A 25,682-nucleotide genomic window follows, 5' to 3' on the forward strand; every position below is an offset into this window, starting at 1 on the left:
AAAATCTTCCAACAAACAGAAGTTCAGGAGCAGATGGCTTCACAGGTGAATTCTTTCAAACATTTAGAGAAGAGCTAACACCCATCCTTCTCAAACTCTTCCAAAAAATTGCAGAGGAAGGAACACTCCCAAACTCATTCTGTGAGGCCACCATCACCCTGATACCAAAACCAGACAAAGATACTACAAAAAAAGAAAATTATAGACCAATGTCACTGATGAACATAGATGCAGAAATCCTCAACAAAATGCTAGCAAACAGAATCCAACAACACATTAAAAGGATCATATACCATGATCCAGTGGGATTTATCCCAGGGATGCAGGGATTCTTCAGTATACAGAAATCAATCAATGTGATACACCATATTAACAAATTAAAGAAGAAAAACCATATGATCGTCTCAATAGATGCAGAAAAAGCTTTTGACAAAATTCAACACCCATTTATGATAAAAACTCTCCAGAAAGTGGGCATAACTCAACATAATAAAGGCCATATACGACAAACCCACAGCAAACATCATTCTCAATGGTGAAAAACTGAAAGCATTTCCTCTAAGATCAGGAACAAGACAAGGATGTCCACTCTCGCCACTATTATTCAACATAGTTTTGGAAGTCCTAGCCACGACAATGAGAGAAGAAAAAGAAAGAAAAGGAATACAAATTGGAAAAGAATAAGTAAAACTGTCACTGTTTGCAGATGACATGATACTACCTAGAGAATCTTAAAGAGGCCACCAGAAAACTACTAGAGCTAATCACTGAATTTGGTAAAGTTGCAGGATACAAAATTAATGCACAGAAATCTCTTTCATTCCTATACACTAATGATGAAAAATCTGAAAGAGAAATTAAGTAAACACTCCTATTTACCACTGCAACAAAAAGAATAAAATACCTAGGAATAAACCTACCTAAGGAGACAAAAGACCTATGTGCAGAAAACTGTGAGACAATGATGAAAGAAATTAAAGATGATACAAACAGATGGAGAGATATACCATGTTCTTGGACTGGGAAATCAGTATTGTGAAAATGACTATACTACCCAAAGCAATCTGCAGATTCAGTGCAATCCTTATCAAATTACCAGTGGCACTTTTTTACAGAACTAGAACAAAAAAATCTTAAAATTTGTATGGAGACACAAAAGGCTCCGAATAGCCAAAGCAGTCTTGAGCAAAAAAAGTGGAGCTGGAGGAATCAGACTCCCTGATTTCAGCCTACACTACAAAGCTACAGTAATCAAGACAATATGGTCCTGGCACCCAAACAGAAATATAGATCAATGGAACAGGATAGAAAGCCCAGAGATAAACCCATGCATCTATGCTCAACTAATCTATGACAAAGGAGGCAAGGATATACAGTGGAGAAAAGACAGTCTCTTCAATAAGTGGTGCTGGGAAAACTGGACAGCTACATGTAAAAGAATGAAATTAGAACACTCCCTAACACCATACACAAAAATAAACTCAAAATGGATTAGAGACCTATATGTAAGACTGTACACTATAAAACTCTTAGAGGAAAACATAGGAAGAACACTCTGAGATAAATCACAGCAAGGTCTTTTTTGATCCACCTCCTAGAGTCAGGGAAATAAAAATAAACAAATGGGACCTAATAAACCTTAAAAGCTTTTGAAAAGCAAAGGAAACTACAAACAAGGCAAGAAGACAACCCTCAGAATGGGAGAAAATATTTGCAAATGAATCAACGGACAAAGGATTAATCTCCAAAATATATGAACAGCTCATGCAGCTCAATTTTAAAAGAACAAACAACCCAATCAAAAAATGGTCAGAAAACCTAAATAGACATTTCTCCAAAGAAGACATACAGATGGCCAGGAAGCACATGAAAAGCTGCTCAACATCACTAATTATTAGAGAAATGCAAATCAAAACTACAATGAGGTATCACCTCACACCAGTTAGAATGGGCATCATCAGAAAATCTACAAACAACAGATGCTGGAGAGGGTGTGGAGAAAAGGGAAGCCTCTTGCACTGTTGGTGGGAATGTAAATTGATACAGCCACTATGGAGAACATTATGGAGGTTCCTTAAAAAACTAAAAATAGAATTACCATATGACCCAGCAATCCCACTACTGGGCATATACCCAGAGAAAGTTGTAATTCAAAAAGACACATTCACCCCAATATTCATTGCAGCACTATTTACAATAACCAGGTCATAGAAGCAACCTAAATGCCCATTGACAGATGAATGGATAAAGATGTGGTACATATATACAATGGAATATTACTCAGCCATGAAAAGGAACGAAATTCTGTCATTTGTAGAGACATGGATGGATCTGGAGACTGTCATACAGAGTGAAGTAAGTCAGAAGGAGAAAAACAAATATTGTATATTAACACATATATGTGGAACCTAGAAAAATGGTACAGATGAACCAGTTTGCAGGGCAGAAATAGAGACACAGATGTAGAGAACAAACGTATGGACACCAAGGGGGAAAAGTGGTGGGGTGGTTGTGGGGGTGGTGGTGGGATGAATTGGGCAATTGGGATTGACATGTATACACTAATTTGTATAAAATGGATAACTAATAAGAACCTGTTGTATAAAAAAATAAGTAAAATAAAATTCAAAAAAACCCCTAAAAGAACAGAAGAGTGGTGGCCTGTCCTGGAGCTCTCTATGAAGGGAATTTAGAGAGGTGGCTTCAAGAATGCCGGCCTCACTTTACTTTAATTTTGGAGGTATAAAAGACTTGGAGTGACTAGCAGTAAAAATCCATTAAAATGGAAAGGAATTATATGCTGGTTTTAGAGCCAATCTATAGAGTGCAATTGAGGGAACCTGTGTCCCATGCTACTGAGAGAAGCTATGGCAGGGAATCATGTGGAACAGCAGTATGTGAATGCAGCAAATGAGCTAAATCCTTGGGGCCTTCAGAAAGGAAGAGGCATGTTAGGAGCTAGTTTGAGAAACGAAGGGCTGGTATTTGGAGGTAGAAATGCCTTGCATTATAGCGCTAGTGTTTACCTTGAGAGTATGGGATGCCTTGCAGAAGAACATAGGGAGCAGATAACTTTTGCCTAAAGATTTAAAAAAACACCTCGCATCTAGAGGAACTAGGGAACTTTTTTTAGGAGAGTCCTGGAGGAGGCTATTTCTGGCTTTATAAACATATTGCCCCCTCTTGTGTGTTGGGTGAATGGCTCATTGTCAGACAGTGGAATGGTAATATCTGACTCAGCCACATCTCCTGGGCAGACAGGGTTTTCATCTCCTTCACTAGGCATTGTGGATTACTATAGTCAGTGTGTTTTGTAGTGATCCTTCACAGATGGGCAAACTGCGGCTAAGATCCTAAGGAAAGGGGATGCGTTGGTGAGTTAATATGGGGAGAATGAGCTGGAAGTAGGTAAGGATTGCTCCAGTGCCTTTTCTAGAGATGGCAGAAGTTTTATTCATCCTCTCAAAATCATCTTCTGTCCAGATGCTCCTTTCTTTTGAAGGCCTGATTTAAGGCTCAGATGAGTACTTCTCAGACTTTAGTGAGCATCAGAATTATTTGGGGTAGAGTTTTTCAACCTCTGCATTATTGACTTATTGGACCAGATAATTCTTTGTTGTGGTAACTGTCCTGTATACTTTAGGATGTTTAGCAGCATCCCTGGCCTCTACCCAGTAGATGCTGGTAGTACCTCCCCTCCCAGTTGTGACAACCAAAAATGTCTCCAGGCATTGACAAATGTCCCCTGGGAGGCAAAATTGCCTCAGTTGAGAACCACTGACTGGAGTGATTATTAAAAATGTAGACCTCTAATCCTTATCTTGAAAAATCTGTTTCAGTAGTGGGGAGGGGGGCTTAGGAGTCTACATTTCCAGGAGGCATGCCAGGAGATTCTGAAGCATGTGATCACAGCTCTGCAGGGGTAAAGCATTTTTTACAATATCTTTCCATTCGTAATGAAGTTTTGGTGGAGAATTATCCTCAGAGCACTGACTTAGCTCAGTTAAAATAGTATCAATTAAATCCTGTAGTGGATATCAGTGTATTTCAGCCTTTTGAAAAAATTTTTTCTGTTTACCATATTGAATACATCTGTCAACTTGAATAGAAACTCAGATTCCTCTCTAGTTTTTCCTTCTAAGTTTTCTACTATTTCATTAATTTGTCTGTCTCTTTTTCACTTTACCATTATCAATATTTATATACATATGCATGTATCAGACAGTTATCTTTTACTTCCTACCGTGGCACATCTACCTACGGGCAAACTAGTGATGAAACTCCAGATATCTGGACATTCCAGAGTTTGTTCATTAAGGTCAGCGAGCATATACTTCTCGTCCTCACTTACGTGGAACCTCTTCAGTTTCTCTGCAGATGCTCAGCTTTGTTTATGTGTAGGTTACTCTACTTCTGCTCCTTCCTGCTCAGTATAGTACAGTGGTTAAAGGCTGAACTCAAACATCAGGCTGTCTGGGTTTGAGTCCCTACTTTCACTTATCCTGGCAAATTTTTAAATTTTTGTTTTTTGACCACTTCATGCTTTAGTTTTCTTATTGTAAAGTTCCTGGATCATAGGTTTGTTGTGAGGATGAAATGAATTAATGTATATAAAGTGCTTAGAACAGTGCTCGGTATGTAGCAAGTACAAAATAAGTGTTGGGCTTCCCTGGTGGCGCAGTGGTTGAGAGTCCGCCTGCCGATGCAGGGGACACGAGTTCGTGCCCCGGTCCAGGAAGATCCCACATGCCGCGGAGCGGCGGGGCCCGTGAGCCATGGCTGCTGAGCCTGCACGTCCGGAGCCTGTGCTCTGCAACGGGAGAGGCCACAACAGTGAGAGGCCCGCGTACCGCAAAAAAAAAAAAAAAAAGTGTCAACTCTTTGGTGGTTATTTTAGATCAGTGTCCTATGTGTGCAAGGTGGGTCGCTATTAGCCTTTGTTCTAGTGTTCTGCATGGGTATTGTTAAATTTTCATATATGTATATGAGCACATGCATTATTTTAGATTGAGGAATAGTGTACATAATGTGAAGTGTATGACTTGATAATTCTTTTACACATGTACATATTTGTGTGACTTCCACTCAGGTCAAGATAAAGCACGTTTCTGGCACCTCAGAAGGCTTCCTTGTGCTCCTTCCCACTCATCTCCCCACCCAGGGTAACCACTATTCTGATGTCTGTCACCGTAGACTAATTTTGCCTTTTTGAGTTTCATATAAATGAAATCATTAGTTTGTACTCCCTCCCTCCCTTCCTGCCTGCCTGCCTGCCTGCCTGCCTGCCTGCGTTGGGTCTTTGTTGCTGTGCACAGGCTTTCTCTAGTTGCAGCAAGCTGGGGCTGCTTTTCGTTGTGGTGGCTTCTCTTGTTGCGGAGCATGGGCTCTAGGCATGCGGGCTTCAGTAGTTGTGGCATGCAGGCTCAGTAGTTGTGGCTTGCAGGCTCTAGAGCGCAGTCTCAGTAGTTGTGGCGCAAGGGCTTAGTTGCTCTACGGCATGTGGGATCTTCCCGGACCAGGGCTCGAACCCTGCCTTGGCAGGTGGATTCTTAACCACTGCGCCACCAGGGAAGCCCCACTTCAATAAGTTTTACAAAAACCTTTCAAAAAGGGAATGTTTGTACTATAGGCACTCTGGCATTTCTGTTTCTTGAACATGCCAAGTGTGTTCAAATCTTGGAGCCTTTGCACTTGGCATTGCCTCTGTCTGAACACTTTTCCCAAGATTTTCACATGGCTGTTTTCTTTCTGTTATTCTGATCTCAGTCCACATATCACTTCCCGTAGAGGCCTTTAATCTGCAATCTCGTAGTCCCCCTAGACAATTTGTCTTCAAGATACTTATCATTGTCTCAACTTAACTTGTTTGTTGTCTTTCTTCCTCTACTAGAATGAAAACTCTGAGAGCAGGGATCTTGTCTGCTTGTTCCTGCTGTATCCCTAATGCTTAGGTGATCAATATTTGTTGAATGAACACCTGATCTGTGCATGTTTTTTTCTTCCTAGATGATGGGCACATTTATTTTTATTAATTTTCCTTCTTTCCCCTTCTTCTTTTCTTTCTCTTCTCCTTTTTCTTTTCTTATATACTGGTTGAAATGTTTTGGGATGTTTACTTCAGCATCTACCTACACTAGTGTTTTGGAGCATCCCTGAACAGTGAAGTGAGGGTGATACTTGCTAATAGTGCATTACAAGTATGAACCTAGAACTCCAGACCATTACATTGAAGGCCTATAGAGAGCTGTTCCATGCCCTCCCCCCATTTATTGAAATATAATTTACATATAACATTGTATAATTTTAAGATATACAATATGTTGATTTGATATACATATATATTGTGAAATGGTTACCATGATGACGTTAGTTAACACATCCATTCCCTCACATAGTCACTTTTTTTCCTTTTTTGTGGTGAGAACATTTAAGATTTAATCATAGCAACTTTCAGATATACAATACAGTATTTTTAACTGTAGTCACTGGGTTGTATGTTAGACCCCCAGAACTTATTCATCTTATAACTGGAAGTTTGTACCCTTTGACCAACATCTCTCCATTTGCCCCATCCCCCATCCCCTGGCAACCACCAATCTAATCTACTCTATTTCTATGTGTTTGACTTTTTTTAGATTCCACATATAATTTTTTTTTAATAAATTTATTTTACTTATTGATTTTTGGGCTCTAGGCTCATGGGCTTCAGTAGTTGTGGCACGTGGGCTCAGTCGTTGTGGCTCGTGGGCTCTAGAGCACAGGCTCAGTAGTTGTGGTGCATGGGCTTAGTTGCTCCGCGGCATGTGGGATCTTCCCGGACCAGGGCTCGAATGCCTGTCCCCTGCATTGGCAGGTGGATTCTTTTTTTTTTTTTTTTTTTTTTTTTTTGCTGTACGCGGGCCTCTCACTGCTGTGGCCTCTCCCGTCGCGGAGCACAGGCTCCGGACACACAGGCTCCGCGGCCATGGCTCGCGGGCCCAGCCGCTCCGCGGCATGTGGGATCCTCCGGGATCGGGGCACGAACCCGTGTCCCCTGCATCGGCAGGCGGACTCTCAACCAATGCGCCACCAGGGAAGCCCGGCAGGTGGATTCTTAACCACTGTGCCACCAGAGAAGCCCTGGTAGTTTTATTTTTAATATTTGGGGAACCTCCATACTGTTTTCCGTAGTGGCTGTACCAATTTACATTCCCACCAGCAGTGTACAAGGGTTCCTTTTTCTGCACATCTTTGGCATGACTTCTTTTTACAGATTGGCAAATTCAAGCCAGGAAGGGAAAGGAAACTTAAGGTTATAGAACAAGTGTATAAGAATTGGGACTAAAACCAAAGACTTTTTTAAAGATTTTTTTCCAGTTTTATTGAGAAATAATTGACAGACATCACTGTATATATTTAAGGTATACAGCATAATGGTTTGATTTATGTATTTTGGGAAATGATTACCTCAACAGATTTAGTTAACCTCCATCATCTCATATAGATACAATACCAAGACTTTTGATAGATTAACTGGTAACTCTGGAAATCAGAGTGAATTTCTATTAGATTAATTTTCTGATACTAGAGTTGGCATGTATTGTGCTCAAGAAGACAGTAAAATAAATGAATAATTAGTTAAGTGTAACTAGCATTCCTTGCTTGTAAGACATTGGAAGTGTTTGGCTTTAGGTTTTTGACATTTGATTATTTTATCCTGTAGGGATGTGAAGTGATGTGCATTTAAGAAGTGTGTGGCCGGATTGCTTTAAGATATAGTTCTTAAAAAGTTGTATGACTTTGGTCTTTCAGAGAGAAGTTGTGCTGCAGGTCATGGGACCAGCAGTCCTGAGGTTTAGGAATGAAAGACTTCATTGATTTACCATTGAGTTCGGGGGATTTGAAGCCATTCCTAAGTTTGGTGGTAGGTGAAAGTAGTATTGAAAAGTTGCCTAATTCTTTTTTATACTTTGTCTACTGTATGTCTTATTTCTGAGGAACTATGTTAATGTCTAAGAGGACATTTCTGTGGGATTGCTGTGGCTTTGCTGTGTTTACTTCTTCGCTAGAAGGATTTAAAAGCCTAGATCAACAGAGGTCATAGCGTACTCATAGAATGCTTCTTTCTCTTCCTTGTAGTCCCATAGCATTTTCTTTGTACTTTTACTCTATTTCTCATGATTTGCCTTGTGCTGTGGGTTATTCTGTGCCTGTCTCCGCTAATAGATTGTGAGCTCCTAGAGGATCCGGTCTGTAGTTTCCTCTTTGTAACCCCTTAGTGCCTAAACTAGTGCTTTATAATATTTAGGTGTTCCCTGTGTGTTTGTGGTATTTCAGGGATGCTAAGAGAATCATTAGATGATATGTCTAGTCCAGTCCCCTAGTTTTACTTGTAAGGAAACTGAGAAGCACAATGATTTACTCAGTGTCATCTAGTTGGTTGGGAGAGCTGTGTTCTAGTCTCAGTTCTGCCGGTTGTTTGTTCCGTTATGTCTTGCTGCTCCTCAGCTGGTACTCGTTCTCTCTACAGCAGGGGAGGATTGTGAAAGAGGAAAGCAACACTGGGAGGATATAAACAGATTACACTCACATTACTGATGTATTCCAGTTTACTGCTTTACCAGTCAGATATTTTACTTTCAAATTTGGAAGCACAAGCTCAATTTCTGAGACCCCAGAAAGACTTTTGTAAGAGTTCTACACTTCTTCCAGTCTGTTACCCTAGAAACACCCTTCTTTGCTGTGTTCAATGGGTAGAAGTGCTGGCAGAAGGAGACTTTATGTTGTCAGTTTCTAGTCACACTTAAGACAGCTTGGGTGGTAAATTCCAGGTGCCTGTGATGATGACAGAGAGTAATGTGTTGAGGCCCTTGGTTGAATTTCCCCCTGTTCCAAATGGAAGGAGAGTGATGAAAACAATTTAATTTCTTAGGAAATTTGGTACTTTGGGTTGAAATTGTTTTTCCCTCCTCTCCTATTCCCTTTTGCTTATTAGAAAGTATTGATTCTGAAATAGAGAAAGTGAATTTATTAGATTTGGGCTGGACATTGATTAGCAGTAACCTAATTATAAGTCCTCAGAGGGAGATGTTTGTAAACATGTGCTTTTGACATCCAGGGACTTGTGGTTCCCACTATTCTTGTTAATCAACTGGTTGAAGCTGAGCACATGAAAGGTCTGTATCCACTAAGCTTAGAATTGCATTGCTTTTGATTTATTTTAATAGGATCCTCTTGATTTCCAATTTATTTTCCCCCAATAAGGACATCTTCCTCTTGACAACCTATTTAAAAGACACAAGAATGTTTTGAATGGAGGCTGTATTTCATGCTTTAAGGCAAAGCCATGATCAATATAGTATAAATTGCCTGAAAGAACCTTCTCTTTTTTTGTTGTTATTTTTTCCTTCAGTTTTCTCTGGATCGTAAAGGAATAAGAGGGCTTAGTGAGGCTTTGATAGAGACAGGTCTAACTAAAATTTTAGGTCAGACCTAGGACTGCTCAGGTGTCTGCCATTTAGAATCAGTCAGTGATAAGCATACACTGAGCATTTACCATGAGCCAAGTGCTTATGGAAAAAGTGTAAGATATAGTCCCTGTGCTAAGGATGCTTAACATCCAGTTGAAATTTTCTGTGCTTTTAGTGCTCAAAAGTGAATCTCCTTTTTGGCTATATGTATTAGAGATAGATGATGTTTGAGATACAGTCTTTTATGCTATTGGATGCATCTCTTCCTTAAACAAAATTTTGATTTTGATTTGAAAGGTAGTATATATTTTCCAAACATCATTGAACAGAATTAATTTTCTGCTGCTTTGGATTTGTCTGGAAGTGAAATCGGTCTCCTCACTACCATCCATATTTGCTACTGGGTGAGATTAAGTTTCACAACTAGAGCCTAGGATTTAAGAGAAAGAGAGGAATTTTGTCAACAATAGAAAGAATCTGGGAAGTGAGAGAATATGTGTAAATCCACATGGAGACCTGTGGGATTTCAAGTTCTCATTTGAAAAAAATTGAGAATTCCTTGAAGCAAGATGGGAAAATTTGAGCATGATTCATGGAACTGCTTTTATATAGATTTAAAAAAATACACTGAAGTTTGATCTGCAGTACAGTGTTACAAATATATGTATAATTAAATTTGAGGGACTTCCCTGGTGGTCCAGTGGTTAAGACTGTGAGCTCCTAATGTAAGGGGCCCGGGTTCCATCCCTGGTCAGGAAACTAGATCCCGCATGCCGCAATGAAGATCCCGTGTGCTGCAACTAACACCCAGTGGAGCCAAATAAATAAATATTAAAAATAGAAACTTGAAAGGAATATATTGTTATTTTTGGTTATTTTGAAATTAAATTTAACTTTTGGTCTTTTAACTGCTATTTTCTGCCTTGGGTCTCTTTCCAGAGGAATTTCTGAAGATGGTCAAGTGCAGTGTGATTTATGAGGCAGTGAAGGGCAAGTACTTTGCAGTGAGGAGGACCTGCTTACTTTGGGGAAATCAATGGAGCACGTCAGTCTGCAGCACACTTCCTGTCTTAATGGTCCTAAGCTCAATCAATACTTGAAATTTAACTTCATCATCAGTCTGTGGGCAGCGTGTGCTTTGCAGCCTTCCTTCCATCAACGTCAGATATATGGCCAGACCTATTACAGATGGAGCTAGTTACACTTTCCTGCTTGGTTTTGCATCTTCTTTAAGTCTTGTCCACTGGCATGTTTTAAGGATGTAAAATGTGTTGTGCTGTAAGCCAAGTAATGATTTAAACCTTGAAATTACCTGGTTAGAGAAGGGGGCGTTGGACAGATGCACAAAATCTATAGCATGGTTGTTTATCATTTCTTCTTCCTAGAAAATTTCCCATTGAGAGGTATTTCAGTAGATTCTCCAACATCTTAGAGAGCATTTCTAGCACTAACTGTGGCTTTCTTTTCACAGGTTCTCTAACCATGGCACAGGTAGAGAAACGAGGGGGTTTGCTCAGGAAATCTTCAGCCTACAAAAAACCACTGAAGGAAAAAGTGGTGCTGATGTATGATGAGATCTTCATGGTAAGGCCTGGAGCCCTGACATTGGGCACAGGTTGACTCCTTAGTTTCTTGTTCCAAAATGAGAAATAACCTCACCTCTGCCTGCTACCTTCTAGTTCTTCAGAGGGAGAAAGAGAGAGAACAAGGGTGAGGGTGAGCTCTCTCATGGTAGAAATTATGATCATGTGTTATTATTATGTTGTTCTTATAGATTGTAGCCTTGAGCTGGGTAAAACAATTGAAAGGAGGGAGGAAGGCTCAGGAAACTTCTTTTCTGATATCTATAAGACTTTTCTTCCTTATGTTTTTTTTTTTTTTTTTTTTTTGGCTGTGCCTCGTGGCATGTGGGATCTTAGCTCCCTGGCCAAGGATTGAACCTGTGCCCCCTGCAGTTGAAACGTGGAGTCTTAACCACCGGACCATCAGGGAAGTCCCCTTATGATATGACATAAGGACCTTTCTATCCTAGATGTCCCTTGAATTTCCTTTTGGTCCTAGAATTCTATCTAATTCAGATATTTTAAAAAGATGCACTATTATATTCCATCTCAAGTTGTTAGTGGACAAAACAATTGCTTAGTTAGACTATCTCATCTTCCAATTCTATGAGAAGACTGAGGAATTATTAGCAGTTAGATTAGGGGATTTCTTTGGGTCTTCAGAACTGCTTATTGACCATGGTCCAAGCCTGTGTTGTAAAATGTACCCTATCAGGGAAGGTTAGAGTGATTGGATACCCTGCAGATGTACTTGACTTCTGAAATCCTGGTCATTAGTAGTACATGTAAACATTTAAAACATGTACTACTTGTAAAAGGAGTTAGCCATATCTTGTGTAAATCTTGTGGACTCTCTTTCCTAGAAGGAGGATAATGATTAATATCTACCCTACCTGGCTCACTGGGCCATTGTATTTCATGTATGTGAATGGGCTTTGAAAACTGAGCAACATACAAATACAGTGGGGATGCATCATAATATGACTAATTGATTCAGATGGCTAGGTTCACTTCTCGCTAAGAAGAGAAAAATTTGAGGGAGATTCTTGAGTTCCTACTATGTGCCTGACATTGTTCTGAATGCATCACCAAATACATTAGCTCTAATTCTGACAAGAATGCTGCAAGAAGGCTATGTTTTTACATGTGCCATGTAAAAGAGCATGATAATGAGAAAACTGGCAGTCACAGCTAGAAAGTGAAAGAGCTGTGATTTGAACCCTAGTGTCTGACTCCAGAGTCCATCCTTGTTCAACTTTGCCACATGGCCTTGGATAAATAATTTGATCAAGTAAAACTCTAATTCTTGGCAAGCCTTAGAGACAAAGTTTGACATGCAGACAGTTAATACAGAATTGCCCAGGGCAGTATAGGTGGCTATACAGAGAAAATGAGTGGTTATTAGGATCCTATTAGGGCTCTTTCTATGTTAAGTACTAAGCTTGGTATACATATGACTCCTGCTTGAGAGAGCTTTGAGCATGGGAAATGCCAGCTCCATGAATTCCCTGTTTCATATATAAACAACAAAATGATATTACAGAAGTGTGAGGGTCAATGTGTGGCCCCTCTTGGGGAGCAGGACTTGAGCGAAAGGGATAGAAAGAATTCACTAAATGAGAACCTTATTAGAAGGCCAGAAATGTTGCTTCTTTATGTCATTCTCAATTAAAAAGCCAGAGGAGATTCCTAGGGTAATATTTTCTTATTTGATGAGAAGTTCTTATCTAATGAAGACATTAGTTCTTGGTAGTAATTTTAAAAGGTCAATTTAAGGTAAGGTGATAGCAGGTAATTGACATACTGGTTTTATGTCATTAGCTTTCCTGTAAAGTAAGGGTTCTCTTTTTCTTATTTCACTCACTAACCAGAAGCCTCTAACTTCCTAGAATTTCTGTTTGAAAATTAGTGCTAAGAAAATTTGGATTTTAGCACCATAATTTTGCTAATTATGGACCAATTTGAAGTAAGAAAAGAGAATATTACAGGCTCTGTACAGAGGACTAAATGCATACGGAAGGGCAAGTAGAAGCAGGATGTTGTAAAAATCATGGCAGTATTACTTAGATGATCTGGGTTCTGGCTCCTGCACTTGTGTAAGTCTTGTGGACTCTCTTTCCTAAAAGGAGGATAATGATAATATCTACCCTACCTGGCTCACTGGGCCATTGTATTTCATGTATGTGAATGGACTTTGAAAACTGAGTACCATACAAATACAGTGGGGCTATATCATAATATGACTAACTGATTCAGATGGCTAGGTTCTTTTCTTGCTAAGAAGAGAAAGATTTGAGGGAGGTTCTTTGAGCCATTTAACTTTTGGTGCAGGGAATATATATCCATGCACAATGTCTTCCATTTGGGGAAAAACCCCCCAAAACTTGTTCCCCATTATAGCTGTTTGGAATGACCAAGCATTTTCAAAGTTAATTGTGAAAGGTAAGGTTGATTATGTGTAGTGACCCTTTCAAATGTGTTCTTAATGCTTTGGTGTTAGCTGGGGATATTGAATATACTTATCTTCTGGTTTCAGACAGAGGACCCTAGTAAGTGCAGTCCTCGATTTTGGGAGGAGCTCTTCCTTATGAAGGTAAGACTTGGTGACACCTGTGGATTTTCCTGGTAACTGAGATTGCCTTCCCATGTGTTCTAGGTGCTGCAGTAAAAATGCACTCAGGCCCTTATTGTTTCCTCGTTAGGTGAATTTAGAGTACCTAGAAGGCAAGCTGGAATCTCTTGATGGTGAGGAGTTAATGAAGATCAAGGACAATATTAATTGCTTATTTCAACACTGCATCCAGGCTCTGGGAGAGGAGCATCCAATTCGAGTGGTCAATGCATTGCAGGTACAAGGCTGGGAGACTGGGGAAGTCTTGTTTAATAGGAGAAAGAAATTGTAATACATCTATTGGAACTTGAGGAACATAAAACTACCCTGAGTATGAGGCTTGCTTTCTTTGTTTTTTCTTTATTTCTTTAAGTAATCAAACATCTATGCCATGTTTGTTTAGCCATCTTCCTGGTTAAAGAAATTGATGCCTATAGTAGTAATCTTGTCCATTTGTATAATTTGATCTAATGCCAAGGCGGATTGTTTGACAGAATTTTTATTATTACTTGAGGACAGGAAGAAAGATAGAGGAAACTCTGGCAAGGTTGATTAGTCTACAGCAAAAATCAGAAGACTTTCTTAATTAAATAAACAGTATTTTCTTAACGTGAGGTTTCAGAAGGTGCTTGACTCCCTGAAGTTATATGTAATATTTTATGTGTAAATGTACGTTATGTGTACATGCACTTTTTTTTGGAGAGAGGGCTTTTGTCAGATTCTCAAAAAGGTCTGTAACTCTAAACACATTAAGAATCACTATTCTTTTTTTTTTTTGTGGTACGCAGGCCTCTCACTGTTGTGGCCTCTCACGTTGTGGAGCACAGGCTCTGGACGTGCAGGCTCTGTGGCCATGGCTCACGGGCCTAGCCACTCTGCGGCACATGGGATCTTCCTGGACCGGGGCATGAACCCGTGTCCCCTGCATTGGCAGGTGGACTCTCAACCACTGCGCCACCAGGGGAGCCCCAAGAATCACTATTCTTAATGCTAAGTGGCATGATCATGAGGAAGATTCATTATTCTTGAACTACATTCATGATTTCTTGAATTACTGTTACATGCTAAGCATTGAGCTGGTGGGACACATTATAGGCTTTTTGAGGGCAAAGACAGTATTATTCAATACTTTGTTCCTAGTGTGTAGAACAGTGCCTGGCAAATAGCATTCTAGAAGTAAATTTTTTTGAATGGATGATGGGCAAAATTTATAGAGTTTATAGTCTAGTAGCTCCAGTGTAGCCTAGATTGGGCTGAGTATTTAGGGTAGTGATTGACAAGCTTAGAATATGAAGAACTGATGACAGCATAAAGGATTTTGTTGGAACTTTTGGTAGATTGGGTTTAAGTTTCTAACTTACAAGTTGGGCAGATCACTTTGTGAGCCGCAGTTTTCTCATCTGTAAAATGTAGAAATTAGCTCTTGAGCTGATGCCCCAGAAAGAAGGACCATGTTTATCCCGTAGCTTTGTTAACCCTTGGACAGTAAATTCTACATTTCGAGCATCACAGTTGTAGTGACTCATTAATTGAAAGTTGAAATGAAAGTTGGAAATTGTACTTCCTGTAATTACAGTGGCTCACTGTGGGGGCATGAATTATAAACTGATTTTAGTCCAGTGAAAATAAATTGACATTAAGCCACTTGGTGACCCATAAAAATATAGTACATTATTATAATACCTGATATTTATTGAGCTGTAACAAAGTTAAGTTCCAGGCACTATTCCAGGAATTTTAACTAAGTTCCAGGGACTATTCTAAGTGTCTTACAGTATTAATTCACGTAGCCATCACAACATCCCTATGCGGTTAATGCTATTATCATTCCCATTTTATAGCTGAGAAAAATGAGGCACTGAAAAGTTAACTAATTTGTCCAGGCTCACACAGCTAGTAAGTAGTGGATGGGGACTGTAATGAATTTTTAAGATTTGAATTGATTGGTTGTTATCATACAGGGACTTCTATAGTTATTAAAAATGATAAACTATTATGTAAATTCTAAAACTAATTTTAAATAAAGGAAAGCTCCACAAATCCCATGATTCAAACTCAAGAACTGTTTCTTATTTTTGAATATCACCTTCCAGTCTTTGTCTGCAGTGTAATTTTTAAAAAGTGGATGGCCAGAAAAGAATAAAAAAAGAGGATGGCAACAATTTCAGTTGCTGTTCCTCTTTTCATTTCTGGATTTTGCACATATTAAGACCCAGACTGTGTTTTGGAGCTCAGAGAATAGAGCAGTTGAATGTCAGCTGTGTAAGGAGAAGGTTCTGAGGTTGCAGTATGAGGCTACTGATCCAATGCCCTTTGCATTTTGAGACTTCCTTTCTAGAAAGAATTCTTTCTCTCATCTCTGCAGACCTTGTGTGCACTCATTCGAGGAGTCCATCAAAAAAATAAGTCTACCTCTGGGTTTGACATTATCAACATGCTGATGGGCTTTGACAAGGCGGAGCTGTGCATGAAGGTGAGACATAAGCTGTAGTTGTGCCTGTGGATGTCTGCTTCTGACAGCTGTTCATGGATCATCTGCAGACAGTTAGATGCACCAGAAGATTTGGACTCAGACATAGATGATGGAATTTTTTTTTTTAATTTATTTTTGGCTGCATTGGGTTTTTGTTGCTGTGCGCTGGCTTTCTCTAGTTGCGGCGAGCGGGGGCTACTCTTCATTGCAGTGTGTGAACTTCTCATTGCAGTGGCTTCTCTTGTTGTGGAGCTTGGGCTCTAGGCATGCAGGCTTCAGTAGTTGCAGCACACGGGCTCAGTAGTTGCAGCTCATGGGCTCAGTAGTTGCAGCGCGTGGGCTGTAGGGCGCACGGGCTTCAGTAATTGTGGCTTGCGGGCTCCAGAGCACTGGCTCAGTAGTTGTGGCACACGGGCTTAGTTGCTTTGCGGCATGTGGGATCTTCCTGGAGTAGGGCTTGAACCTGTCTCTCCTGCATTGGCAGGCGGATTCTTAACCACTGCACCACCTGGGAAGTCTCTCATATGGTAATTCTATGTTTAACATTTTGAGGAAATTCCAAACTGTTTTCCAAAGTGGCAGTACCATTTTACATTTACCCCAGCAGTGTGTGTGTGTGTGTGTGTGTGTGTGTGTGTGTGTGTGTGTGTGTGTGTGTATGAAATGTCTATTCAAATCCTTTGACCGTTCGTAGATTGAATTATTTGTCTTTTTATTGTTGAGTTATAAGAGTTCTTTATATATTTTGGATACAAGTCCCTTATCAGATATTGATTTGCAGTATTTGTCACTATCTTGAATGAATGTTGTTCATAATATGAACTTTGAAAAACCTCTCTTCTCTCATTCACTACATTTAAAATAAAGAGATCTGTATGCCAAAGAATCCTTATAGTGATTAGTTTATTTTTTATTTTTTATTTTTTTGCGGTGTGCGGGCCTCTCACTGTTGTGGCCTCTCCCGTTGCGGAGCACAGGCTCCGGATGCGCAGGCCCAGCGGCCATGGCTCACGGGCCCAGCCGCTCCGCGGCATATGGGATCCTCCCAGACCGGGGCACGAACCCGTATCCCCTGCATCGGCAGGCGGACTCTCAACCACTGCGCCACCAGGGAGGCCCCTGATTAGTTTATTTTTAAAAGTTACAAATATGTGGGACTTCCCTGGTGGCGCAGTGGTTAAGAATCTGCCTGCCAATGCAGGGGACACGGGTTCGGTCCCTGGTCCAGGAAGATCCCACATGCTGCGGAGCAACTAAGCCTGTGCACCACAACTACTGAGCCTGCGCTCTAGAGCCCGTGAGCCACAACTACTGAAGCCCACATGCCTAGAGCTTGTGTTCCACAACAAAAGAAGCCACTGCAATGAGAAGCCCGTGCACTTCAATGAAGAGTAGCCCCCACTCCCTGCAACTAGAGAAAGCCCATGTGCAGCAACGAAGACCCAACACAGCCACAAACAAATAAGTAAAATAAATAAATTTATTAAAATAAAAAAGTTACGAATATGCAATTAGGAATACACAAAGATTTAGTACCTGGAGTCAGTTTTTAATTCTAGCCTTCTACAGTCTCTCTCTGTCTGTATATATGGTAAAATCCCAGATATCTTTTTCATTCTTACAGTTTTCACTACTGCCTATATACTGCTGATTACTAAGTCTCTATCTTTAGCCTTAATTCCTCCTGAGTCTCAGACCTGTTCTCTTTAAGCACTTGCTGAATATACCCACTTACACATACCTAAGTACCTCTTGTTTGGCATATCCAAAATGGAACTCATTGTTTTCTTTACTTCTGTTCTTCCTCATTCATTCTGTGTCAGAATGGGGATACCTGTCTTCCCGGTTCCCCAAGCCAAAAACCTGAGAGTCACCCTTGACTCTTTCCTATCCTTCATCTTTCATATCCAGACTATCACCATGTTCAGCTAATTTTACCTCAGCTCATACTTCTCAGATCTGTTTTTTCTTTTTTTCCCCTACTGCCAAAGTCCCCATTATCCCTGAACTGTTGCAGTGATGCCTTCATTCTTTTGACAAACATTTGTTATGCTCCTCTGTGCCAGGCATCGGGGATACAGAGGCAAATAAGACATGGCAGCCATCCTCAGAAAATTGATAGGTTAGTCTTCTTTTGTCTCCCTCTCTCCAGCCTTACCATCTTTAAATCTGTCATCCACACTGACAGCAGAGTGATGTAACTTAACACTCAAATCTTCCTTGGTTAAAACCCTTCATTAGTTTCCTATCACTAAAAGGATAAAGACCAAACTCCCTCATTAGCCTTATAAAACTTTTGTGATCTTCTTTCTATTTATTTCTCAAATTGCATCTCTCATCACTGTGCCTCACTCTTTATACTTCTGTAATAACAAACTGCCTGTATTCCAACTGCATGTCCTGGGCCGTTTCATTCTTCATGTGTCTTTGATCATGCTAATGCCTGTCTAGAGCTCCTTTCCTCCTCAAGTTTTAATTAATTCCTACTGATTTTTCAAAATACAGCCTGTCCCTGAGGAGTCCTGGAATAGGTAACTTCTGAGCTAATTCCCTTCCTCCATATATATTACTGTCATAGTAACCATTAAAACTGTTCATTTGTTTTTCTCTCCTATTAGACTAAAAACACCTTGAGAGCAAGGGTCATTGTCTTATTTTTTTCTTATTTTCTTTGAAAGCACAATATGTAGCATATAGTAGACTCTTACTACATATTTGTTGAGTTGAACTGAAGTAGCTTATTTTGAAACTTCACTTGACCTTCCAGCACACTAAATCCTTTTTTTTTTTAAAGATTTATTATTTATTTATTTATTTATTTAATTTATTTTTGGCTGCCGGTGGGTCTTACTTGCAGCATACGGGATCTTCATTGAAGCATGTGGGATCTTTCATTGCGGTGCACAGGCTTCTCTCTAGTTGTGGCCTGCGGGTTTTCTCTCTCTAGTTGTGGTGCGCAGGCTCCAGAGCACGTGGGCTCTGTAGTTTGCGGCATGCAGGCTCTCTCACTGAGGTGCGAGAGCTCAGTAGTTGTGGCGTGCAGGCTTAGTTGCCCCATGGCACGTGGGATATTAGTTCCCTGACCAGGGATCGAACCAGCGTCCCCTGCATTGTAAGGTGGATTCTTTATCACTGAACCACCAGGGAAGTCCCGCTAACTCCTTATTCTCCGTTCATTTTCCTCCTTTATTTAATGTAAAATATTTCTTTTTTTCTTCCTTGTAGTATCTAAAGGTTTCATCTTTTGACTGCATTGGATAAAACAGTTGGTTGTTAGTACAAGTGTTAAACTGTAATCACATTGTCTAGTAGAATCGACCAGGATGGATATGAGCTAGCTTTGTTGGATAGTGCATGTGGCCAGCTGTAGTGAACAGCTAGCTGAATGAACAGCTAGTAGTGATGTTATTTCTTTGTTGTTTGTTCAGTGTGCCTGCATCAAGTGATATGCTTTCTTTATCAAATAATGAAACATACCTGGTTGTTTAACCATTATTATTAACCTTTAACTTAATCATTTGTTTATTATTTAAAATTTATTTAATAGAATTTAATTTTATTTAGTTTATTATTTATTGTTTTTAATTTGTATATTATTTAACTGTTATTAATCTTTTAAAAAATTTCATTCTACTCTGAAGGTTTATATGAGGGTGATAGGCTGCAAACATTCATTTGCTGGAATAGTAAATTCTTTATTTTTCTGTGCGGTTGTTCTAAGCATTTTTCCCGAAATAGCTAGACTTAGTTAGAAGTCTTCCTTTTTTATGTCTAGTCTTGCAAGGCCTAGACCTCAGGGAATGATATGGTTGCTTCATTTTATTTTATTCACATTACCCTACATAACATAACCCAGAGTTTGACAAAGACATGGTGGAGATGTTCTTTGATATGGTTTAATACTTAATGGTTCTCTTTCTCAGAACTTGATGGAGAGTTTGGATTCATTGCTTTGTGCAGAAGGTTCTGAAAGTCTGAAGAGCTTATGTCTGAAACTTCTCCTCTGCTTAGTGACTGTAAGTGACTTATCTATATGTTTCTTTGTCAAGGGTGTAAATTGACAGCAGGGGCAAATTTGAATTCTTGAGCCCAGAGTTAGAAAGGAAAAGAGAAAAAAAATCTCTACTGGGCCATTACATCACTCTGTTGTGTTTGTGTAGAAGGAAGTTGTTTGTATGGGCGTTTGCTTCCTAGAAGTTGCTCTTTGGAGCAACTGCTGACATTTTTAACCTGTACCAGTCCTGGAGAAGTGCTGTCTTCTGGATTGTCAGATTTTGCCCTTCTCATCAGGTCTCATTTGGAATCAGTTTTTGTGATTCTGAATATTTTTATTTGTTCTGACTTTGATTTTATAGCTGGAAGCTGGCCCGTACCTTCTAGTGAGAGGAGGGTAGGGTATTATTCATTTACTTCAAGTGGTTTCCTTTCCCTGCCACTGCTTGAAGACTTCTGGATCATAAAGTTCTTCCTGTGCATCTGGGGAATGAAACCCAAGAAACTGTTAAGCAAATGCTTTTGTGAGGGTATGAGAGAAACAATGAGAAGTTCAAAGATTTAGTAAGTTTTAATTTGCTATTTTCTTACCCTTCTAATGTCTTGTCTATTCAGGCTCAGGTGGCTTTGGGGGTGCTTTAAGATCTGCTAAGTATCTAGTAGAATGTTTTAACATTTCTGTTTCTCTTAGATACTAGGTGAGGAGATATACATGAGATATCAGAGTGTCTTAGTGTAGACTTTAAATAGCCTTTTATTATATTCAGGTGACAGATAACATCAGCCAGAACACTATCCTGGAGTATGTAATGATCAACAGCATATTTGAAGCAATTTTACAGGTAGGTCAGTTCCCTTGTCACCTCTTTCTTTTTTGGGTAAACCACCTCCTCAAGCACTCTCACCATTTCTGGTTCTGGTTACAGATACTCTCCCACCCGCCAAGTCGTAGGGAACATGGGTATGATGCTGTAGTCCTCTTGGCTTTGCTGGTGAACTACAGAAAATATGAGGTAAGTGGGTCCCTTAATGGAGAGCTGTTAACTTTCTATAATCTTCCTAAATGTGGCCACTCCTAGAGGGTTTTGCTTAATGTAGAAGACATATTCTTTGTAAATGGTTTATAGATTAATTTTGATAAACCAATTCTAGAAGTCCTATTTTAGATGCCTGGGGTAGAGGATATAGCTGTTTAAAGGAATCCTGTGGTGTAACTTCTAATAAAGTGAGTAAATCTCTCTTAATGTAATGGTTCCCAAACCCAGCTTATCATTAGAATCACCTAGTTATCTTTTAAAAAAATATTTATTTATTTATTTATTTATTTATTTATTTATTTATTTATTTATTTATTTGGCTGTGTCAGGTCTTAGTTGCGGCACGCGGGGTCTTCATTGTGGTGTGCAGGCTTCTCTAGTCGCGGTGTGCAGGGCCTACTCTTTGTTGCGGTGGCTTCTCTTGCTGCGGAGCATGAGCTCTAGGTGTGCAGGCTTCAGTAGTTGTGGCTCGCGGGCTTCAGTAGTCGTGGCTTGTAGGCTTAGTTGCTCTGTGGCATGTGGGATCTTCCCGGACTAGGGATCGAACTCGTGTCCCCTGCATTGGCAGGCAGGCCGGCAGCCAGCCACTGCGCCACCAAGGAAGTCCCTCAGTAGTTACTTTTTTTTTTTTTTTTTTTGTGGTATGTGGACCTCTCACTGCTGTGGCCTCTCCCGTTGTGGAGCACAGGCTCCGGACACGCAGGCTCAGCGGCCATCGCTCACCGGCCCAGCTGCTCCGTGGCATGTGGGATCCTCCCGGACCGGGGCACGAACCCGAGTCCCCCGCATTGACAGGTGGACTCCCAACCACCGCACCACCAGGGAAGCCCAGTAGTTACTTTTTAAAAAGAAGACATTTCTGGGCCTTACTATTTATTTATTTATTTATTTACTTATTTGTCTGTGCTGTGTGGCATGTGGGATCTTAGTTTCCAGACCAGGGATCGAACCCATGCCCCCTGCAGTAGAAACACAGAGTCTTAACCACTGGACCGCCAGGGAAGTCCCTGGGCCTTACTCTTTATACACCAAATCAGAATCTCTTAGGGGGTGAGACCTAGATATCTTTCTTTTTTTTTTAAGATCTCCTTTTGAACGTGATGATCAGCCAGGATTGGGAACCACTGACCTAATGCATCTATTTTGAAAGATTGGACTTATATATTGGATTTCTGCAATGCAATCAATCCATTTGTATAAATATCAACTGTTGGTTTGGGAACTCTTTCTGATGTTCATGGGAGTTGAAGACAGAGCCTTGTCCATATTAATTCTGGAGTTCTTTTTGCCACTGAATTAGTCAGGGATAGATTTATAGGTTTTGAGATAAAGAGGTGAACTCAGAGATTTATACTTGGATTGGTGCATCTACTTGATTCCCCTCAAAAGGTAGAATACACAGAAAAGGAAAGGGGCCACTTAGGGAAGACCAGGGACCTCACTGTGCTTTGTAGGAATAGGGAGCACTTGGCACTGGGTCCTGGACACTAGGAGTACTTTACTGAACCCAGAAGTCAGGAGCTGCATTGAGGCAACTTGACTTTCTTCATTTAATAAGTAGTAATACTATGAGGAATGGGCCAGCTGGAGGGAATGTTTTCATTTTTGAGCTTCTGGATCTTCACTTAGTGATTTTTGATATGATTACTAGCCAGGTCAAAAGTGATGGGTAACATAAAATATGGAGCTTATTCTTATAAATAGGTATATGAAAGAAAGGCTGACTGTGAGAAAGGAATACTTAAAGAGGGACTGGGATATGTGGAACAATGTTAACGTGTTATAAATCCCAGGAGTTGATCGCTTTCATTGTCTTGGAGGAACTGACAAATGGTGTACAGCGCTACTAATAAATAAGTAATTTATCACCAACACCTGTTTTGCTGGTGATCTGGAAGGGCCGGCATGGTAGCCATTTTGATCTCTGTCATGTGTAATAGCCTCTGGGGCCTTATTACAACAGCAGGAAAAATAGCTGAGGAAAAATGCTGAAGGTAGTTAAAGCGAGTTATGTGTGAAAGGAAAGAGCCATCATCAGTAATGAATATTTTCGGAACATTCTGCTGGATGCAGGCCACTCTGAGGCAATGGCTTGGCTTCTCTAAATGTGAACTGAACCCTGGTTCAGCCCAGTAAGACTTTCTGAAATGTCAGCCTGAAAAATTGGACATGGCCAAGGAACTGGAGAAAATCATATTTCTGGAGTGGGGTATGCATCTCTAGTCTGTCAGAAACCCCAGAAGAATTAATACAGTAGGCGAGGGCAAGCTGGTAGGCATAATTTATCTGGCTTTGCAGCTTTTGATATAAGTCAATCACCAGAAACCATTAAGGAAACCTGGTGACCATGGAGCAGGAAGGTTTTTGATAGGAGCATGAGGAATTCCAGATGAACATAGCAAAATCAAAAGCTGGTGAAGTTTTATGCAAAATACGAGAGGGTGTGCTAGGGAGAACAACATTCTAGTTACCACCACAATCGATCCCATGACCAGTGGGGTAAGTTGTAACCTTTCCAGAAAGGTGCAGAGAGCACCAGAGAGGCTTGGTGTCAGCTAAACACAGAGAAGGGAGATTAAGTGTTGGACTTAAGGAATGGAAGTAGTTCTTCCTCACTTCAAATAATGCATTCCATTTTAGTAATTTCATCTCAAGAAATAGAGGAGGCCATAAAAAAAAAAAGGTCTAGGGAAGAGCAATGAAATTTGTTAAGTATGGTTTAGATCAAGTAAAGGCTGGGCCCTATTAGAGTGATTCTGTGAAGGCTGACTGAGTCTGTAATCCTGTCTTGCTGATGAAAAGTAGATTGCCTTGAGTTTTAAAACATGACCACAACAGGTATATAGTGTTAAGGAAAATCAGTGTCTGATGGTTAGAAATTTTCACAGCATTAAGATCTTGGCCTTCTGGGTTGGCCAGCTCTTCTGAGATGAAGTGACTCAGCCCCCAACTGCTGCCTTGAACATGATGTTTCCCAGAAATTACAAAATTGTTTATTATGTCTGGTTGTAAGTTGTTCCTTCTCTTTTTCTTTCTCTCTTTTTTCCCTACAGATCTTCCTTTGACTGTGATAAAAATGTCAAAGGAAAAAAATATAGCTACCAATAATTGAGCCCTTATCATATGCCAGATATTGTGCTAAGGATTTTACTTGATTTAAGTCTCATAGCAATCCCAAGGGAGAAAATATTTTTCCCCATTTTACAGATGAGAAAATGGAGCTTAGGTTTATTAACGTGTCTAACTTCTCACAATTAATAAGTCGAGGATCTAGAACTCAAACCCTTGATTTTAGCCACCTTGCCTTTTTCCTCAACTGTTGCTAATGCATAGGCTGTTCTTGGTAATCAGGTGGTCCTTATTATTACTTAGACAGTCTACTTTTGGGAAGGTGAGTAACTAAGGACTTTTCAAAAATCATGCCAAGAGACAGTGGCCTGTTCTTTCTACTGTTGTTCTCATTTGATGGCATCTCAAGGTCAGCCTACTGCTGATTTTCAGTTCCAAGGATCCACTTGCTTTGGATGTTGTCTGAAGTCTTTAGCGTCAGCAGGATTTGACTATTAGTTATAGGAAGAAGTATTGAGAGCCTTCCTCTGTCAGATCAAGTAACAAATGGAGTGAGTTTTACCTCCTTGAATTGTATTGTAGAAAACCTTGTAAACATTTGGGCTGTTAAAAAAACAAAGCTTCTCCTTCTCTATTCCAAGTTGGCATTTGAAAGATGCCCTCAGAAACTTGATTAATAAAGCCTGTGGGGCGGGGGGGCGGTTAACCTTTCAGTTGGGTTTCCAGGCTTCTCAGTAATGTTTTCTTGGTTGCTGTAAAAACTGCCAATCTGAGAACTATTGTTTCTAGCTTCCCCTGGGTTAGAATTGGTGCCTGATCTGTAGTAGGTCTTTCCTCACATACTACGCAGGGGTTGTTTTCAAGGTGAGCACGTCATTGGTTCTCATCCCACTGGTAGGAGATGGCCCAGTTGCTTAATGAGTTTAAATATATATCTATTTCCATATGCTGCCCAGCTGAGATTGAATCTGGAAAAACTCAAGAAATCTTCCAATATTTTAAGTAATGGGACAATCATTAAATCCTAGTGTCCTGACCAGATTGTAGTTTGGGTAATTACATCTTTTTTTTTCAGTTCACCTGCAGTGTTATTTGGGTATTGGATCTATAAATGGCCTCTCTGGCTGTTAAGCAGCTGCCACTTCCCACCCCCAAGGTGGCTTTGTTTTATGGGTGGGTGAATCAGTCCTTGGATATAGTTTGTGGAATGGTTAGGGAGCCTTTGGGATGAGAGTGTAAGTTAGCAACTTATAAATTTGTGCCTTATGGCAAGGGAGCTTTTATGCTCCCCAAAAGACAGCTGTCCCTATGGACTCAGTAAATTATTGGCAGGATAGGACAAAGTGAGTGTTGTGGAGCGTTCACTTACTTCTTAGAAACAAATAAGAGGGAAAGATGGGAGAAGTGGCAGACATAGGCCTGAGCTGATTCAGTCTAGAGGAAAATGTGGGTAGAATAGAAGTGTGTGTGTGTGTGTGTGTGTGTGTG

The 25,682-nt window shown here is 40.2% G+C and overlaps 1 protein-coding gene across 5 annotated transcripts in view; it reads left to right on the forward strand.

Annotated features, from left to right (window-relative positions):
- ARMH3 (armadillo like helical domain containing 3) overlaps nucleotides 1-25,682 on the forward strand; it is a 188,008-nt gene that overhangs the window by 11,096 nt on the left and 151,230 nt on the right. For 4 of the 5 annotated variants that reach the window (XM_060100473.1, XM_060100467.1, XM_060100463.1 and 1 more), the window contains exons 2-8: nucleotides 10,921-11,033; nucleotides 13,548-13,604; nucleotides 13,714-13,860; nucleotides 15,988-16,095; nucleotides 20,019-20,111; nucleotides 20,856-20,930; nucleotides 21,015-21,101. In XM_060100473.1, coding sequence (XP_059956456.1) covers nucleotides 10,932-11,033; nucleotides 13,548-13,604; nucleotides 13,714-13,860; nucleotides 15,988-16,095; nucleotides 20,019-20,111; nucleotides 20,856-20,930; nucleotides 21,015-21,101 — 669 coding nt within the window. In that variant the 5' untranslated portion in view covers nucleotides 10,921-10,931. Of the gene's footprint in view, nucleotides 1-7,824; nucleotides 7,904-10,920; nucleotides 11,034-13,547; nucleotides 13,605-13,713; nucleotides 13,861-15,987; nucleotides 16,096-20,018; nucleotides 20,112-20,855; nucleotides 20,931-21,014; nucleotides 21,102-25,682 lie in introns of those variants that run through there. The other variant, XM_060100469.1, reaches the window with a different exon arrangement.

Source organism: Mesoplodon densirostris, chromosome 1 (assembly GCF_025265405.1).
Source record: "Mesoplodon densirostris isolate mMesDen1 chromosome 1, mMesDen1 primary haplotype, whole genome shotgun sequence".
Lineage (NCBI taxonomy): Eukaryota > Metazoa > Chordata > Mammalia > Artiodactyla > Ziphiidae > Mesoplodon > Mesoplodon densirostris.